This window comes from Eptesicus fuscus, chromosome 4 (genome assembly GCF_027574615.1).
Source record: "Eptesicus fuscus isolate TK198812 chromosome 4, DD_ASM_mEF_20220401, whole genome shotgun sequence".
Taxonomy (NCBI): domain Eukaryota; kingdom Metazoa; phylum Chordata; class Mammalia; order Chiroptera; family Vespertilionidae; genus Eptesicus; species Eptesicus fuscus.
The window spans coordinates 99,791,493-99,810,331 of record NC_072476.1 but is presented as its reverse complement, the minus strand read 5'-3'; the positions used below and the strand labels follow the sequence as shown (position 1 = coordinate 99,810,331).

The following is an 18,839-nucleotide window of genomic DNA, read 5'->3' as shown; positions in this document are numbered from 1 at the left end:
TAAGATTTGCTTATATCAGTTGCTGTGGAAGTGACTTATTATTTGATCAGAGGTAGTTTTAGTGTTTTAACTTCTGAGAGATCCCACAACACATCTCCATAAGGTGTTACCAGGAGACCTCGCCTTCCGCTGTCTCTGGCGGAAAGTCTGCTTATTCTGATTTTCTAATGAGGGCTTTCAGCCTCTACTTTTTCTCATGCTCATACCAGTTCTGATACTGTCCTCGGTTTCACCAGCTTGCACCTGGTGCTCATATTAAAGTTGTGGGCATCTATGGTACCTTGATAATTCAAAACCCAATTATATTTTCATTAGAAATTTCCACCAGGTGCTAACTTTTTACTTGACCCCAGAAGACCCTGAGAGTGATGTTTTTAATGAGAACTCTACATTGTTCTCTCTTGCTTAAGGAGCATTTGGTAGTTTATGTCTTTGCCTATCCCTTTGATTCCTAGGTTTGACTCTGAGCTGGTGACCTCTTTGGAGAAGGTCTAACATGCTTCTTAAACACCTATGTGTTAGAAGAATATCAAAGAAAAATAAATTGAACATTAGCTAAAAAAAAAAAAAATAGGTAGTGACAGTATCTGGAAAGAAAGATTATAGCTCCTTAGAGACAGAATGACACCATATGTGACACCTGGGTTTTTCCTTGACTTTTGATCACACCTTCCTTTTCTGCAACTGCTGGCTTCCCATGGGCTCTAGAAGTGGGCGGAAGTGGGTGTGAGCGAATTTGGTATCTAAAAACTTGGAACAATAATGATCTTCTGGAAAGGAGACTGTCTCATTAGTATTTCAAAACTTGGGCCATAAGGCATATGATGATATGATTTCACGGGGAATGAACAATCTGAGGATAAACTCACCTAACTTGAATAGATGCTTCCAGGAAATGACTCAGGGTCTCCAGAGTCCCAGTGACAATACTCAACCATTGGTGAAGTGAGGCAGCAGTAGGACCTGAATCCAAGTCTCCTGGCTCCAAGGGGAGGTTAGGCCACCTGTGCCCCCACCCAGAGGCTCTCCACCCTCTCAGGTCTAACTAAGCATTTAGCTGCCACCACAATAGAAAATCAAACAAGTCGGTAAGTCCTCTTTCCCTGAGCATGACATTAATAATGTGAGTCACATAACAATATATTTCTCATTTTGATTTGCTTAATTATTATAAAAACCTTACCCTCCTAAACCACTTTAGCATCATTTGGTGCCAGGCTTCCCTGGAATTATGCAAATATTCACCTTATAAGGATGTCTCTTACCTTTATTATTATTGTGTAAGAATATATGGAATTATATCTTAAAGCATTTTAATAACACGATCTCCCAACAATTATCTCACTACACAGAATTAAGTGTATTCACAGTAACTAAATGAAAATGACCGACTATAAATCAAGAGTACATGATATATTCATTTTGTCAAACTACATATGACTGTTTTATTTGGATTTCACCTTCTCAGGATGGTACCTTCTATGATTGATTCTTGATTTTTGAATATATTCTGATTTGAAAACTCAGACTAAGATAACATTCCATGCTTTGCCATAACACTCAGGATATATTAAGCTCCTAAAATTTTCTTGCTACTAGATGCTGGTATTTTCTAGGATATGGTGGAACTTTAATTTGCTACAAACAGAAATAATTACTATTTCAAAATATAGTATTTAAAGCAATTAGCAATTCCTATAAACATATAAGTCCTTTTTTTCCCCAAGTTGTCCATTCAATTTCTGATTTTGACTGACATATTTTTGTTACTTTTTGGCTGGTATAATCACCCCTCTCTCTCTGAGTTTATTTCTCGAAGGCTGCATGGATTAAATAGGGTAGCTTGTCCCTAGCAGTTTGGGTCAAGCTGTACATTATGTGAGATGCTAATGGCCCCGAGCTTCTGTCAGTAACATTTTTCCCCCCAGAAAAGCAACAGCAATTTTCCTAGTGACTATGTGACATATATTTGCTGGAATTGAAATTACACAGCTGGCGGTCACAACATAGTGGCAGTGGCTAAGGTTGTATACATGATTTGCATACTGTTTAGGATGGATGGATGACACTTTTTAAAAAATGCCACGTGTTGAGAAACACTGTTAACTGTATGACACTATAGTCAGTACAGTAGAGCAGTTATTGCTAGTCTGAGGGTCAAGAAGATGGGCTGACTAAGACTCAAATTTTATTTTAATCAGACCTTGGAAAGAAATATGGAAAAAGCTTTTAAAAACAACAAATTAAGTACTATGCACTTAGGAGTTGAGATTGGTTGCCACTTAGAACTGTTCCAAGCCGCTTTTAGACTGTATTTAGTGTTGTTGTCTTTTTTGAGTTAGGACTAAGAGGCTGGCTCTCAAGGGCAGTGTGCCAGATCCAGTTTCGCATTAGCTATTTCATATCTGTTCTAGCTAATGAATCCATTGATTGGATAATCACAAAATCAAGGGACTAGCAGAATCTGATGGGCTCATAATACTAGATGAAATGTGTCATAGAGCCACAACATGTCTATGTGTTGAATTTATATATCAAGAATATAAACATGGTATTTTTCTTTCACTGACTGGCTTATTTCACTTAGTATAATGCTCTCCAGTTCCATCCATGCTGCTGCAAATGACAAGAATACCACATGATATCACTCATTTATGGATAATAAAGAAAATTATAACCTGATGAACAAAAAGATAGATACAGAGGCAGAGAAGCATCGAACAGACTGTCAAATTACAGCAGGAAGGCTGGGGAGGGTTGCAGGGGGAGGTAAGAGATGAACCGAAGGACTTGTATGCATGCATATAAGCATAACCAATGGACAATGGACTCAAGATACTGGGGGTGGGGTGGGGTGAGGGCATGTGCGGTGGGGTAGAGGAGACCGGGGGAAAGTCAATGGGGAAAAAAAGGAGACATATGTACTACTATTTGTAATACTTTAAACAATAAAATAAAATTTAAAAAAATGAAAATAAAAATCAATAAAAAAGAATATAAACATGGTATCTTCTAGCCTTTTGCAGAATGTTCTGCTGACTATTTTCTTTGCTCCCCATATTCATTCTCTTCCCTTTGCACCATATAGACTGTGTCACAAGAGTCACTTCTATTTGTTTTCTGATTGGATTTGGCTATTAGGACGCACAGGAAGGGCAGGAGAAAGCGAGAGGGGAAAGAGGTCCTATTTATTCCTCTGCTCCTGCCATGCCTCTTGACTCTGCTGGTACTATTCCCTACACTTTCCTTCAGGACTGAGGGTGGCAAGGGTTTCAGTCTGTTGCTGTTCCCTGTGAACCTCAGCAGGCATCATTTATTCCATTAATCTTTGTAAATAGTACCTCAAATTCCCTTCAGTTCAACTCTTTTGAGAAGAATCTATTTCCATTCTGAACTTTGATACAGATACAAACAAAAACTGGGATTTTATTTGATAAGTACTTAAAATTAGCAACAGTTAATACCCAAAATGTTAGTTATTCACTCAATACTTTAAAATTAATTTCCTAAATTTTACTCAATTAATTCTTCTCAACTGACTCTGAAAATGTTAAGAACAACAATATTTCACATTTCACTGTGGTTCAGAGCCTTTGGCATAAAACTTTTAGGTGGCACTTCCACCACCTGTTTCTTTCTTTGGTTGTTATTGTGTTTGCCTTGTTTCTATCTTCAAACAAGGAAGTATAGGCTTATAAAAAGGACAATCAACTAAAATCCTAAGCGTTTTCAGACAGCTAATTCAGTACATAATAACTAATCTTTCTGAAAAACAAAAATCCAGCAGTGACCAAATTTGTTTCAGTAGATCCAAAAGCCTGGTTCTTAATTTTAATATAATTATACCAGAGGCCTGGTGCACAAAATTCGTGCACGGGGGTGTCTGTCCCTCAGCCCAGCCTGTACCCTCTCCAATCTGGGACCCCTAGAGAAATGTCCGACTGCCCATTAGGCCCGATCCTACCTGGGCAGTCGGACATCCCTCTCACAATCCAGGACTGCTGTCTCCCAACTCCTCGCCTGCCTGCCTTCCTGATTGCCCCTAACCACTTCTGCCTGCCAGCCTGATCACCCCCTAACCACTCCCCTACCAGCCTGATTGCTGCCTAACTGCTCCCTTGCCAGCCTGTTTGCCCCTAACTGCCCTCCCCTGAAGACCTGGTCACTCCTAACTGCCTCCCCTGCAGGCGTGGTCACCCCTAACTGCCCTCCCCTGGAGGCCTGGTCACCCCCAACTGCTCTCCCCTGCAGGCCTGGGTCCCCCCAAACTGACCTTTCCCGCAGGCCCGGTCACCCCCCAACTTCCCTCCTCTGCTGGCCTGGTCACCCCTAACTGCCCTCCCCTGCAGGCTTGATCACTCCCAACTGCCCTTCCTTGCATGCCTGGTCCCTCCCAACTGCCCTGCTCTGCTGGCCATCTTGTGGTGGCCATCTTGTGTCCACCTGGGGGCAGTCATCTTTGATCACATGGGGGCAGCCATTGCGTGTGTTGGAGTGATGGTCAATTTGCATGTTATTCTTTTATTAGATAGGATTAGATAGGATAGAGGCCTGGTGCATGGCTGGGGGCCGGGTGGTTTGCCCTGAAGGGTGTCCTGGATCAGGTTGGGGGTTCCCTTGGGGTGTGGGGCGGCCTGGGTGAGGGGCCTGTGGTGGTTTGCAGGCCGGCCATGCCCCCGGCGACCCAAGTGGAGGCCCTGGTACCTGGGATTTATTTATCTTCTATAATTGAAACTTTGTAGCCTTGAGCGGAGGCATGGGCTGGCCAGGGCTGGAGGAAAGCTTGGCTTCCTCCATTGCCAGGGAAACCCAAGCCTCCTGCTTTCTCTGTGGCTGCAGCCATGTTGGTTGGGTTAATTTGCATACTCACTCCTGATTGGTTGATGGGTGTGGCTTGTGGGTGTAGCAGAGGTATGGTCAATTTGCATATTGCTCTTTTATTAGATAGGATTTTTGCTTATTTTTTGTTATTCAATTTTACTGAATTATTATTAAAAATGTGACCTTTCTATGCTTTTTAAAATTGATTTCAGAGAGGAAAGGGGAAGGAGAGAGAGATAGAAACATCAATGATGAGAGAGAATCATTGACTGGCTGCCTCATGCATGCCCCCTACTGGGGATTGAGCCCACAATCCCAGCAGGTGCCCTTGACCAGAATAGAACCTGAAACTTTTCAGTCTGCAGGCCAACGCTCTATCCACTGACCAAACTGGCTAGGACTATACTTTTTAATGTATAGGATTGTCTTTACCATATAGTTCAGATCAATATTTATAATTATTCCTTGGGCATATATAACAAATGTATATTACCATTCAGCAAATGTAAGTTATTTTATTATTTGTTCCGGATTTCTGTGGATTTTTCCTCTAGTATTCAGTCTAGTTGATAAACAGGCATTGATATAGTCATAATATTTTTCATCAATTTTATCATTTTAATATTTTTTGTTTTAATATTCAGATGCTATATAGTTTGGTGCATGTATGTTCACTAGATTTTATTATGAGTTTATCACATCTTTATAAGTTGTTTTCACTTGGCAATTCCTTTTGACCATGCTTAGTGCTTCTGCATGAAATTCCACTTCATCTCACATTTGTTTCTCAATTCCACTCTGTGTGTTCTTTGTATGTGCCATCACTAGTGTATCTGTTCCTTTAATTTCAACATTTACTTCATTAATATTAGTGTCTCATAAACATCACATCAATATTTTATCTTTGTTTACTACAAACTTGAATTTTTATTCTTTTCAAAGAAACCCATTGTGCTTACATGTAGAGCTAGATTGGTAGAGTCGGTTTATCTCATTTTAATTTTACTCTTTCTTATTTTTATATACTCTCCATGTATTAAAACTTATCCCCTCTCCTAACCTCATAATAAAATGTTTATTATTTAATGTCAAAAATGAGATATCCAATATAATCCCAAGATACACTATTTTATCTCTGCTTTCCTTACTCTCTAATAAAGGGGGAGTTTGAGTACATCAAATATTAATTAAATATATTTTAAGTACAACTGCCCGTACAAAGGAAATATTGACTCAGAGAGAAGAGATAACAATCCTACATTTTAAAAAATACCAAATAGAGAGAACAAGGATATTACAAATCATGCATCTTACTTTAGGAGCTTTATTGAGGGGATGGATTTAAATAAATCTGGATATTCATGATGATACTGCCCTAAGAGTAGTGGAATTAGAAAGATTATAGAGAAAATAAACTAACATGTAAGTTAAATGGTTTCAAGATCACTATACTATTTTATTCTTATATCTTCTTCCTTTTCTATGGCAAACCTTGATGAATATTCAAGGAAATTTTATTTTTATAAATTAAGGAATAAAATGCTCCACTGATTTCTAATGTAGAAATTATCAAGATAATGTAAGTTTTAATGATTTAATTTTTAGCTTTTTATAGGATTTTATTGAAATAAGTTAAGATAATTTTATGATTTATTAATGTGAGGCTCATTTCAATTCAGCACTTTTATTTTACATCTCAACCACTCTGGTTGAAAAATATGTAATTAAGTGGAGGTAAAGAAATCTTTAAATACTCTATTGAGATTAATACAGCAATATAAAATTGCTAAATATAGAATTGTAAAAAGTGTATTACACTTAAACAGTAGCATATATTGCACCCGCTTTCTTATTTTGTTATATAATTGCTATATGGCTTATAATCTCTACCAACAATAATCTGTAGGAGTAAAGCATTGTCAATTAATTTTAAAGCAGACACTGAGTTGATTAAACACAAAAAATGATGTGTTCATACAATGTGCTGGTCTAGAGGCTAAAATGGTTATCAGAGAATTGTTGAGAATCACCATTACATCAGTAATTGGTGAAAATAATCATTACATCAGTAATTGGTGAAAACATTAGATGCCAATTACTGATTTAAGAGCATTTACAATCTCATGTGAGTTGGGGAGGGGTAATGTGGGAAGGAAGTAGATGAGAGAGAAGCGAAATACATAAAATAAGTATAAACATATCTAGAAGTCCTATTCGATATGTCTCATAATATTAATTATATTAGAAAAATAATGGCATGATATTATTTTAATTGTCTTCGAATATAATTGTCACTTGACTTACTTTCACTTGTGGAATAATCCTGTGGGTCAAGTATTCCAGATTCCTGCAGCGATCTAATACAGGAGTCCACCAGCTCCAGACCTGTTGTGAGTTCATCTTCGATATCTTTTTGACCATCTGAAATTGTAGTATTTTAAAGTCATAAACATGAGATGATATTAAAGCTTAAGGCAATCACTTAAAAATCAAAGTACCCTAAATGAACATATGACCTCTATGAAGTTCTCACTCAGTATCATAGTGTAATCTTCAGTCAATCAGTGTTAAAAGCTAAACTCACCCTCCCCCAATTCCATGTGCACATGAAGGACAGAAAGTGACTAGGGAATTGTGAGAACTTAGGTCCCATGAAAGTGTGAGCTATCACAACAACTTCATTTAATTTTAGTGTTATGTTGTTGTCATGTTCATTTTCATAAGTCTCTTCTTAAAGTTCACAAGGAAATTAATCAATAGAGACACATGTAATAAGTGTTCATCAAGAAGGCATACTTGGCCCAACTGACCTGACTCAGTGGTTGAGCATTGACCTATGAACCAGGAGGTCATAGTTCAATTCTCATCAAGGCATATGCCTGGGTTGTAGGCTTGATCCCTGGTGTGGGGCATGCAGGAGGCAGCCAATCAATGATCCTCTCTCATCAATGATTTTTTTTTCTCTCTCTCTCCCTCTTCCTTCCTCTCTGAAATCAATAAATCAATAAAAATGTATTTTTTTTAACAAAGAAAGCTTACTTTACCTTGTGACTGCCAGTGAAACTGCTCTTCTGCTGAACTGTAAGAAAGAGAACACATAGGTATAATGCATGGATTAGAAACAAAAGGACCCTACACCACAAGACACAAAGGCATTAGGGTAGTAATGGTGGCTCCCTGGCACTTGCTTTAATTTCTTACTGAAAAAAGAGACCTCATTTTGATACAACCTTAACTTTAATCCATTTGATGTACACCTCTTTTGATTCACAGGTATTAGCAGATTATAAATGGATATTGTCCAGTGATTTTCAAAAGAACAGCTCAATTTTCACAAAGCCAAACATATTACACTTGTTCCTTATAATAGTTTTTATATACATGCAGTTCAACCCAATTTTAGTGCTTTTAAAATACAAGTCTGAAAAGTTTCATGTAGACTTTGTGAGGCAGTTTAAAAAAGAAATAACACTCCTCTTTTTCATTATAAGGATGATAAAATAAACCTATACCTTCTTGTAGACATATCAGGTGAACTGTTCCTTTAAGCTGATTATTATAGTTTACATTAAGTAATTTAAAAATTATAACACTTTACCACCAATTGAATATGCAGTTCCCAAATTCTCACTGTATACATTCATTTTATAAAATGACCCCAGTATGCATATGTTCATATGCATAATATACCAAAGATATTGTGCAGAATGCAACTATGTAGACAACATAGATTCATTTTGAATGCTTTATTAAATATATGCATAAGTTTAAAATGTCTAAATATAATAAATTCATTATATACACAAGTACTTCCAATATGCCCCATTTAATATGTTAATAATTGAGAAATCTAGATGCCAATCACTGACAGGCATCACTTCCAGAATGATTTTCTACACTTATTTCACTGCATCTTTTACTCTGATCAAGTAGCCTCCATGAATAGCTCATCAGTGTCCCAACAGCAAGTGGATTTTAGAACTCTAATCTATACCTAGGAGATGACTTTTGAATACATTTACAGGAGGAAAAATAAATTATGGCATAAATCAGGGTTCAGAAAACCCATGATTGATATAAATGAATACATGAGTAATCCCTTAAGAGACATACAACTTTTACAGGGTATATTGCTCTGAAGCCAATGCATGTGAGCAAACTTGAAAATGGTTTTACAATGATGAGAGCTATAGACATTAAATACATGAAATGATAACATTACAAAGTCAGTCCAGTGCAACTTTTTTTTTGCATTAAAAAGATGTAACATTATATAGCAGTACCATCTATCTACAAAGCTTAACACTTAAAACAGAATTGTCATCCTATAATCAATATTTTAAAAACTGCAGAGCATGTTCATTTAATAGGTGATGCTAATATAGTAGAAAATACTTCCATATTTTCGGAATGATGTCTCACTCTCCTCATAGATATGTCCACATCAAATCCCTAGAAATGAAGAATCGTTACTGGAAAAAACGGTTTTGCAGATGTAATTAAAGAACTTTGGATGAGATAGTCCTGAATCCAATGATAAGTGTCCTTATGAGAGATAGAAGAGGAGAGAGACACAGAGAAGGCCAGGGAGGATGGAAGTAGAGATTGGAGTTAGGCCTCCACAAGCCAAGGAATGCCTGGAGCCATGGGGACCATGAAGAGATAAGAAAGGATCCTTCTCTGGAGCCTTCATAGGGTTCACAGCCCTGCAGACACACCTTGACTTTGAACTTCTCCTCCCCCTCAAACTTGGAGAGAATAAGTTCCTTTTGTTTTAAGCCTCACAATTGCGGTGATGTGTTAATGGCAGTCCCAGGAAACTGACATTATTTTTCTGATACAATAAAAATGTTCTGTTATATCCTCCAGGATTTACTACTACATTTCTTTATATATATATATATATATATATATATATATATATATATATATATATATATATATATATTTTTTTTTTAATTGATTTTTTACAGAGAGGAAGAGAGAGGGATAGAGAGTTAGAAACATCAATGAGAGAGAATCATCGATCAGCTGCCTCTTGCACACCCCCTACTGGGGATGTGCCCGCAACCAAGGTACATGCCCTGACCGGAATCGAACCTGGGACCTTTCAGTCCGCAGGCCGACGCTCTATCCACTGAGCCAAACCGGTTTTGGCTACTACATTTCTTTTATCAGTGCAGCCCTTTTGTCAGTACTTACTGTATACCACGTCTCTGCTAATTCACAACAATCACACATTTATTTTGGCAGATGGAGAATAACAGGCTTATTGATGCTAACTAACTTGACCACAGGGATCTTAAGGAACTCAGTAGGGGATTAAACTAATCGGTTCAACTCCAAAACTCACATTCCTACCTCCTAAGTGACAGCTATAGAGAGAAACACACTAAGGTTAGTTCCCACCCAATGCAGTAAGAGTGAGCCAGTCACTGGAAGCTTCTCCCAGGGCTCACCGAAGTCCCACACTTCTCTCTCTGCAAGCACAATGAAGACCACACTTCCTGCCCCCTTGCACAGAGACGGAGCCATGTGAAAGTCTGTGAGAAGAAGGGACAAGTGCCATCTCCTGCTCCAGGCAGAGAAAGGCAGGAATGCGATCTTCATGCTCTCATTCCCTGTTAAGCCCTGTGTTGAGATGGATCCCTCAGTAACCATGTGAAAGAAAGATCTCCGCCAACCCATACAAGACAAAGCATGGGTAAGAAACAAACCAATGTTCGTTAAAACTCTGCTGTTGGAAGGTTGTTTCCGTAGAATAAATGTCACACTGAATAATAGAGAAATGTGCCATCACCTGCCAGCGTGGCTCAGTGGTTGAGCACCGATCTATGAACCAAGAAGTCATGGTACATGCCTAGTTTGCCTGCTCAATCCCCAATAAGGGGCATCTGATCAATGATTCTCTCTCATCATTGATGTTTCTATTTCTCTCTCCCTCTCCTTTCCTCTCTGAAATCAATAAAAGTATATATATATATATATATATATATATATATATATATATATACTTTAAAAGTGCCATCATTTATATTTATAAGGTATTTCTTGCTTCTCTCTCTTCATTTCCACACATTGAGCTGGGAGATGTCTTGTACCCATCCTCAGAGATTTAGCCTCATCGACAATAATGGGTGATTTCATAATACTTACTTTTTGTTCATGTCTTTCAAAAGTGTTTCTATTTTAAGATGCAACAGAAGAAAGAAGAAGCATTTTTTTTTTATTACAATTAGAAAATACCATTGGCAGTGACTAAAAAACTATTCTCTCCAAGCAGAAGGGCATTCCTTTGGGGCAGTCAAAGAACATTAATCACATAAATAGTTTCCTGATTCCGTTGGTGCAGTTAAAATGCATTAAAAGTATGAATGATCACAGAAAATGGAAGTCCCAAGAGAGACCTGGTTTGGATTTTATTTCCTCTGAATGTACACTTTACTCTGTCTGTTAGGGGATTCTATGCAATTGCATAGTTTATGCATTAATCCCTTCTCTTAAAACTGCTCTGAGGTGGGTGCTTTTTAAAAAGCAAACAGGCTATTTATGCATTCAATGAACATGGATTATGCCTGTGTCTCCAACCCTCTTATTTCAGGTGTTTAGGAATTACTCATGAAGAACTTTCTCCCAATAATATTATCCAATTTACTATAACATAAAAGTCATTTTTGAAGCTGTTGTAACTACATGCATGTTCCATTTCAAGAAATAAAGTTGGCTTTCATTCCAAAATGCTATTTATTGAAATAGAAGTCATTGTACTGAAATATATCAACGTAATTTAGATCATTCCAAATGTATTTAATCATAACTATGTTTAAGTTTCAGAATCCAAATATTATGAGAAAAAATGTATAACAAAGACTATCATAAGTAACATTAACCTTTAACTATATACCTAAATATGTACGTAAATCAGTGATGTTAAGAAAGAGTTTCAAAAACAAAATATGAAAAGGGCCAATTTTAGTAGCTAATACTTACATAACTCTCACTTTATATCAGGCAATATGGTAGATGATCTTCTTGCCAAGTCTTTTAAGAGAAGTAATACATTCCCATTTTACAGATAATGAAACTGAGGTAAAATATGTTAAGGAACTTGCTGGGGATTGCAGAGCTAGCAAGTAGTAGAGCCAGAATTCTGATCCTGCCATTTGGTACTAGAGGCCACTTTCTCAACTGCCATTCTATCCACACAGTTGGCTGCATCAAAAGTAAACTCCTAGGTGATAAAAACTAAAACATAAACACCAGAAATCAAGTTGTAAAACAAGTCACATCCTAGGAGAAGCTATTTGCAATGCAATTAACCTACAAAGAGTTCGTTTTCAGAACATACAAAGAACTCTTACAAAGTAATAAGACAGAGATTAAGAGATCAAATAGAAGAGAGGTCAACAAATATATGTATAGCTGAGGCATAGAAAAACCAATAAGGGATGGTGACTGAACACATTAAAAAAATACTCAACCCTATTAGGAATTGGAGGAATGAAAATTAGCCATGAGATACCTCTTTGTACTCTAGGCTGTCTAACAATTAGGAAGTCTGACAGTACACAATGTTGGGAGGGGGTAGGGAAATAAGAATTGTCATACATTGTACATCGGGGAGTAAATTCAGGAAACTCTTGGGTGAGCTATGAGACAATGCCTGGCAATGTCTTACATGCAAATACCCAACCACCCAGCAGTCTTCTCTGGGTAGAGCCTCCAGGGAAACCCATGTACCTGAGCCCAGGAGACTGTACAGAACTGTTCATGCCTTTATGTCCACAGTAACAAAACAATGGAACAACCTAAGTGATCAGCAATAGGGAAGTAGAAACATATACTGATATGATTACATATCATATATGACGCACATCTAGATTAAATTATTCATCAGTTAAAATAAGTGTGAGAATAAACAAGTCATCTTTTCTGTCAAAGAACAGTTTAGACAGCCACCATTTTGGACTGTGTAATTTGGCAGCTGCCATGTTGGCCGCATGGCTTGCAGCTCCCCTGGGGGCCAACATCTTGAAACTGCAAAGGCCAACCCCTCCCTTCAAACTAGCCAATTAAGAAAGACTGAGAGCCTGAGCTCCAATCAAGAGTGAGGGGCAGGTAACGTGCGTCAGGATTAAAATGCCAAGCAGACCGCCTGCTCAGTGTGAGCGTGTTTCCGGACCATGTGTTGCGCACCCTCCTACGTAGAAGTAAAGATATTTGTCTTGTTGCCTGGCTCCTGAGTATGTTTTGTGTTCTACCAGGACCCCTGAATTTGGGGGCTCGTCTTATTTCTTACGTAAGTTAGCCAGATACTACATATATATATCAACATGGGTAGTTCTCAAAAACAAAAATAGAGTAGAAAGTGCAACTTACACATAAGAAATGTACTATATGATGCAGGCATTTGGAAGATTAAATAAATTAGTTTATCTCAAGTGACTTATCAGGTGATCAGGGACTGGTACCTTCTGACCAAGTATGAATTTGCTTCCTATTTTATTACATAGTAGAGGCCCGGTGCATGAAAATTCATACACTGGAGGGGGGGGTCCCTCAGCCCAGCCTGCCCCATCTCACAGTCCAGGAGCCCTCAGGGGCAGGAAGTGACCCAGCGATGAGGGGAAGGTGATGCCCCCATCACACCTCTGCTGCTGCCACTGCCAGCAGCAAAAGCCTCGGCCAGCCCTGGTTACCTGAGCCTCAGGCGGCCCTGGGCGGCTTGGCAGCCACCATCCGAGGCTTGTCTGCACATCAGGCCGCCCTGGATGGCTCGGGGGCTGACGGGACTGGGGGACTCTGGAGGCAGGCGTGTGGAGCAGCTGGGCCCAGCGGGCCTGGCCTTGCCTCGCGCCTGCCGCCCTGGAGGGGCTGAGGGGACTAGGCGCCACCATCTTGTGGCTGTGGGTGCCTCCATCTTTGAGGGTGTGGCAGCCAATTAGCATATTCCCTCCTTACTGGCTGTGGGCACTACCATCTTTGCGACAGCATGAGGGTCCATTAGCACATTCCCTCTTTATTAGATAGGATTATTATATGGTTTATAGATTATGGCTTATGCTAATCTATTTCATCCCTAGGGGTACACTGAAGGCCATTGTGGGAGGGTCAAAAGGGGACAGATATGAGGCAATGGGAAGAGCGGACCTTAAGAAAATACCTAGGCAAGGTGGATTCTATGGCTAGGCTGTTGGTCACAACCAGTCCTGGAGAAAATGGTAAGACATGCTCACCACAAACTCTTGGTGACAGCTCCCTTGACTTTTCGTATCCAGAGCAGAGAGACCCAGAGCGAGCTACCTGTGACTGCAGTCTAATCAGGATGTGGGTAGGAAAGCGCACAGTACTGGAGGATCATGGCAAGAAGAGCTGCAGCTGAAACCGGTTTGGCTCAATGGATGGAGCATTGGCCTGCGGACTGAAGGGTCCCAGGTTCGATTCTGGTCAAGGGCATGTACCTTGGTTGCGGGCACATCCCCAGTAGCGGGTGTGCAAGAGGCAGCTGGTCGATGTTTCTCTCTCATCGATGTTTCTAACCCTCTATCCCTCTTTCTTCCTCACTGTAATAAATCAATAAAATATATTTATAAAAAAAGAAGAGCTGCATTCAAGGTATTCCTGCACACCAGGCCATGGGACCTTGAGCACATCACATACTTTTCTCCAAGCCTCAGTTTCCCTAATTGGAAATTGTGGATATAACTAGAATCATGTGAATGATCCTCCTGGGAATCATGTGAAAGTCAAGACTGTAATGTATATAAAACCCAAACAACAGTGCTGGGAACATATGAGGCTTTACAGTGGTGGTGGTGGTGGTGGTGGGTGGGTGGGGGGGGGGGAGTAAGCTATTGTTATCACAAGAAGAGGAACAGAGGCCTGAGAGAGCACAGCCAGCTCAGAGGAGAGGAAGTCCAATAAGTCAACAACATGGAATTCAACATGTCTGTGTTTGGGGCCAATAAATATTATCATGAAAATATGGTACAGGCTTTGTGGAGTTGAAATTGTCCATTTTCCCATACTGAACTGGGGAAGAAAAAGAAAGGCTGTCTCATCAAGGAAAGATGATGCTCTTTGACAGTGTAAGTTTTCCAGTCTGTCCCACACAGGATGCTTCTCCTTGCAACTGACACCGGTCTTGCCTTAGTAAAAGCTTAAAGACAACTTGTTATTTTCAAAACCTTGGGAGAAAACAAATCAGACCAAAAGTGCTATTATGAATTCTCTTTTTGGTTTGAGGCAGAGGAAATTCACATTCTAAACTAATTTCGTTGGAGTTGGACAAATTATGCAGACGACTGATACCGCAGAGAGGTACCAGCTCCCACACTGTAGCCTGGATACACATGGTTCCAATGTTTATCACAAAACACACCACACTGTCGGGTTTGTGAGCTGGCCAGCTAGAGCTAAACGAGGGAGAATTAACATGAATTCTGTTTTGTTTGTGTTCCTTCAAAATACATACTCCAGTTTCCAGCAAACACAAAGAATTAAGCCCTAGGCTCAATCACCCAAAATATGCTAGCTACACAAAAGCCAAGCTCTTACTATGGGAAATACATGCATTCAAGTTTCTGTACTTATATTATAAGAGACATTATATATCTGTATATCTATGTGTCTATATATCTATATATAATTTAATATCAGGAGAAGAAACGAATGGTGAATTATAAATTAGAAAATTCTCACATTATATCCCCTTCCATAGTTTTCTGGGAGACTTCTCATGATGGGCTAGGTTTTTGTTTTTTGTATTTTTGTTAATTCTCACCCAAGGGTATTTTTTTTCCATTTATTTTTTTAGAGAGAGTGAAAGGGAGGAGGAGAGACAGAGAGAAACATTGATGTGAAAGAGACACATCAATTGGCTGCCTCCTGCATGCGGCCTATAATCGAGGCACATGCCCTTGACCAGAATTAAACCCAAGACCCTTCTGTTCGTGAGTCTACACTATAACTACTGAGCAAAACTGGCTAGGACTAGGCATTATTTTTTTTAACTGCTTATACAATATGCCAGAATTTTACTGTAGTTGAAGCAATGTTTCTGAATGCCAGCCACATTAGACAATAAATGCCAAAATACCTTTGTCTGTGAGCATTGCATGAATTGAAATGTGGTGAATTACAATTGCAGATGACCAGAAATACTATGCCTTGATGACTCAGATCTTACAATATTCTCAAATGCCTTCAAACTATCAAAAATTGAAGAGTTCATGTGGTTTATGTGCCAAATGCATTCTATATTGTTATATTACTGACTTCCACAGCACCTCAAAGTTAGACTTTTGATTAACCTGATCCCTTCATTTGTTGATCCTGTGGCGGAAAGAGAGCTCCACTGTGTTTTGCAGTCTGATCATTCAGAGCTAATTTCTCAGGCAGGAGAAGAGCAGTTGGTGTGTTGGTTGACAGAGGTGGCATCTATACTAAGGTTCTTAGATGTTCCAAGTTTTAGTCTTCTGTATTGAATATTCCAGAATTGTCCCTGTTGTTAGGATCCTATCTGTGAAGCAAGCTCCTTCACCTTAGAGGCATCTCTGGGCAAAAGGAGACATCACATTTATGTTTTTCTAGCTTCTTGTGATTGTGTGTGTATACATCTGTGTGTGTGTGTGTGTGTGTATGTTTATGCATATGTGCCTGTGAATATGAAGTATGTTTATGCATATGTGCCTGTGAATATGCATATGTGTGTGTACCTCACTCTTCTGTTTCTCTACAACACACCGATTTGCTCTTGTTTTATAAGTGTGTTGTCTATTATGGTATTGAACTGAACTGAAATTGATTTCATTAATATATGTGAAGCTGACACCTCATATATTTAATGGAATTTATGCAAATAACCACTTCTGTTTCATAGGAAAGAGAAAAGTGATCTTTTGTTTTGTGACTTTGAATACCAATATATGATTTTAAAAATAAATTTCAATTTTAGTGTCCTTACAGAGCAGAAACTATGCAATATTCATAAACAACTCTCATGGTATTATATCACTTCCTTTGGAGCAGAGTGCTTTATAAACAATTTGAAGGTTCAGTTTAATGGGTGTCCAAATGTTCATAGCAGTCTATTCCTAATTGCCAACAACTAGAAACAACCAAATGTCTTGCAACAGGTGAATGGTTAAACAAGCTGATACATCCATACAAGAAAGATGTATGCAGCAATAAAATGAAATGGGTTATTGATATATACGACAGTGACAACTTGGAGAGATCTCAAGGAAATTATGCTGACTGCAAAAGATAAAGAACATTCTTGAAATAGCAAAATTATAGAAAATAGATTAGTTTTTGCCTGGGCTAAGGGAAAGTAGATGCAGTTATAAAGGGGTAATATGAGGGGCCTGTGATGATAAAGTGGTCCTGTATGTTGATTGTGGTGATGGTTACACAAAGCTATTTATGCAATAAAATTGCATAGAAACACACAAACACATACACACAAATGAGTGCATGTAAACCTGGGGAAATCTATGGACTGTACCAATGTACATTTCCCGATTTTAATGCTGTCCTACGTAGGTATGCCTGATGCTTCTATTGTGAGAATGGGGAGAAGTTACAGGAAACTTCTCCAAGTATTTCACTTGGCAACTTCCTATGAATCTAGAAGCATTTCAAAATAAAAAGCTAAAAAAATAGAGGTATGGTTTGATATACTTTGCTCTTTTCCCTGAACTGGTTCTCCAATATGCAATATGCCCCTCAATTACTTCCTAGTAATAATTAAAGTAGAATTAAAAAAAATATTGGAATAAAAAGAAAGGAAGGAAGGAATGGAGGGAGAAGAAAGAGAGAAAAAAAGAAAACCAGTGCTGATTATCCTTTTTGTTCTCCAGTCTTAGCTGCTGGAGCTCAGGTGACACCACCTGGGCTCAGTCCTGCTTTGTTCTGTGAATGAAGGCATTAGCCCTGGAACATAATATACCAATCACACTGCCCACTGCAAATCAGATGCAAGAACTGTGCTGTTTCTGAATGAAAACTCATCCATTATAGCTAAGCTCATCAGAGCCCTGCATGCACTTACATTGCCATATATTTACAGGGAAAATAAAAAATGGCATTTGGCTTACAGTACTAAGTAGCAGTCCTAATGCATTCTGTGTAAGTCCGGGACCTCATATAGTACACATCGGCTCTCTGGGTGTGTGTTCATGAAAGTTATGCTTTCACCGGGCAGATATGCTCTTGATAATTCACAGAGGAGCTACGGCTCTGCCAATCTGCTTCTATGACCGTCTTCCCACGGCCCCAACTCCTGGAAACTGGTCTACTTGATTACATCTGTTTCTTTTCATATTTATTGCAGTGGAAAAATGTTACATTAAAATAGCACTTTTTTCCCAACATTTAATATCTGATATTTGAAACTGAGCAGCTGGGTCAGCCTCATGTTCTCCCCATCTCCCCATCGCGTGGCAGCTGTGCTTGTCCTGGAGTCCTCCTTCGTGAAAGAATGAGGATTCGAATGGGAGGTCTCACTAAACAAATGCACTTCCAGTCAAATGCATAAAATCATTTACAAATGCATGGATTTAAGGATCTATTAATGTTCTTAAGATATTTAAAAGCTTATCTTCTCCAAAATCACTTCTGAGATCCTAAGCATCTACCTATCCATTCTCCCTTGTAAATGTCCTTTGAAACCTACTCCCTTTAGATGACATGATTGGAACTTTTTGTCATCTCTTGCCTGGTGGTGAGAGCTTTTCAAAACGGCAGAAAAGCTCTGTGCCTTTAGGATGGGAGTTAATTCTTTCCAAGGACAAAGATTCCCGCCTTGATCAAAATTTTGTTTGGCTCTTCTATGGTCTCGTTTTCACTAGGTCCAATCTTAGGGTTCAGTTTTAGCAAGAATCATTCTAAGTCAGTATAACCAGAATCCTGCACGCTCCGAATCTGATAACTCCTGATATCTGAGGGGGCTCTTCATCCTCCACCATCCCACAGGAGGTGTCTAATCACCCTGGCTGTGTAGCAAGAATCCTGTT

At 39.0% G+C, this 18,839-nt stretch overlaps 1 protein-coding gene across 1 annotated transcript in view; it reads right to left on the bottom strand.

The window, feature by feature from the left end:
• Positions 1-18,839, bottom strand: part of CTNND2 (catenin delta 2) — a 664,153-nt gene that overhangs the window by 353,571 nt on the left and 291,743 nt on the right. The window contains exons 5-6 of the mRNA XM_054714357.1: positions 7,866-7,900; positions 7,126-7,242 (exon numbers count right to left, since the gene is read on the bottom strand). Of these exons, the coding sequence (XP_054570332.1) occupies positions 7,126-7,242; positions 7,866-7,900 (152 nt within the window). The remainder of the gene's footprint in view (positions 1-7,125; positions 7,243-7,865; positions 7,901-18,839) is intronic.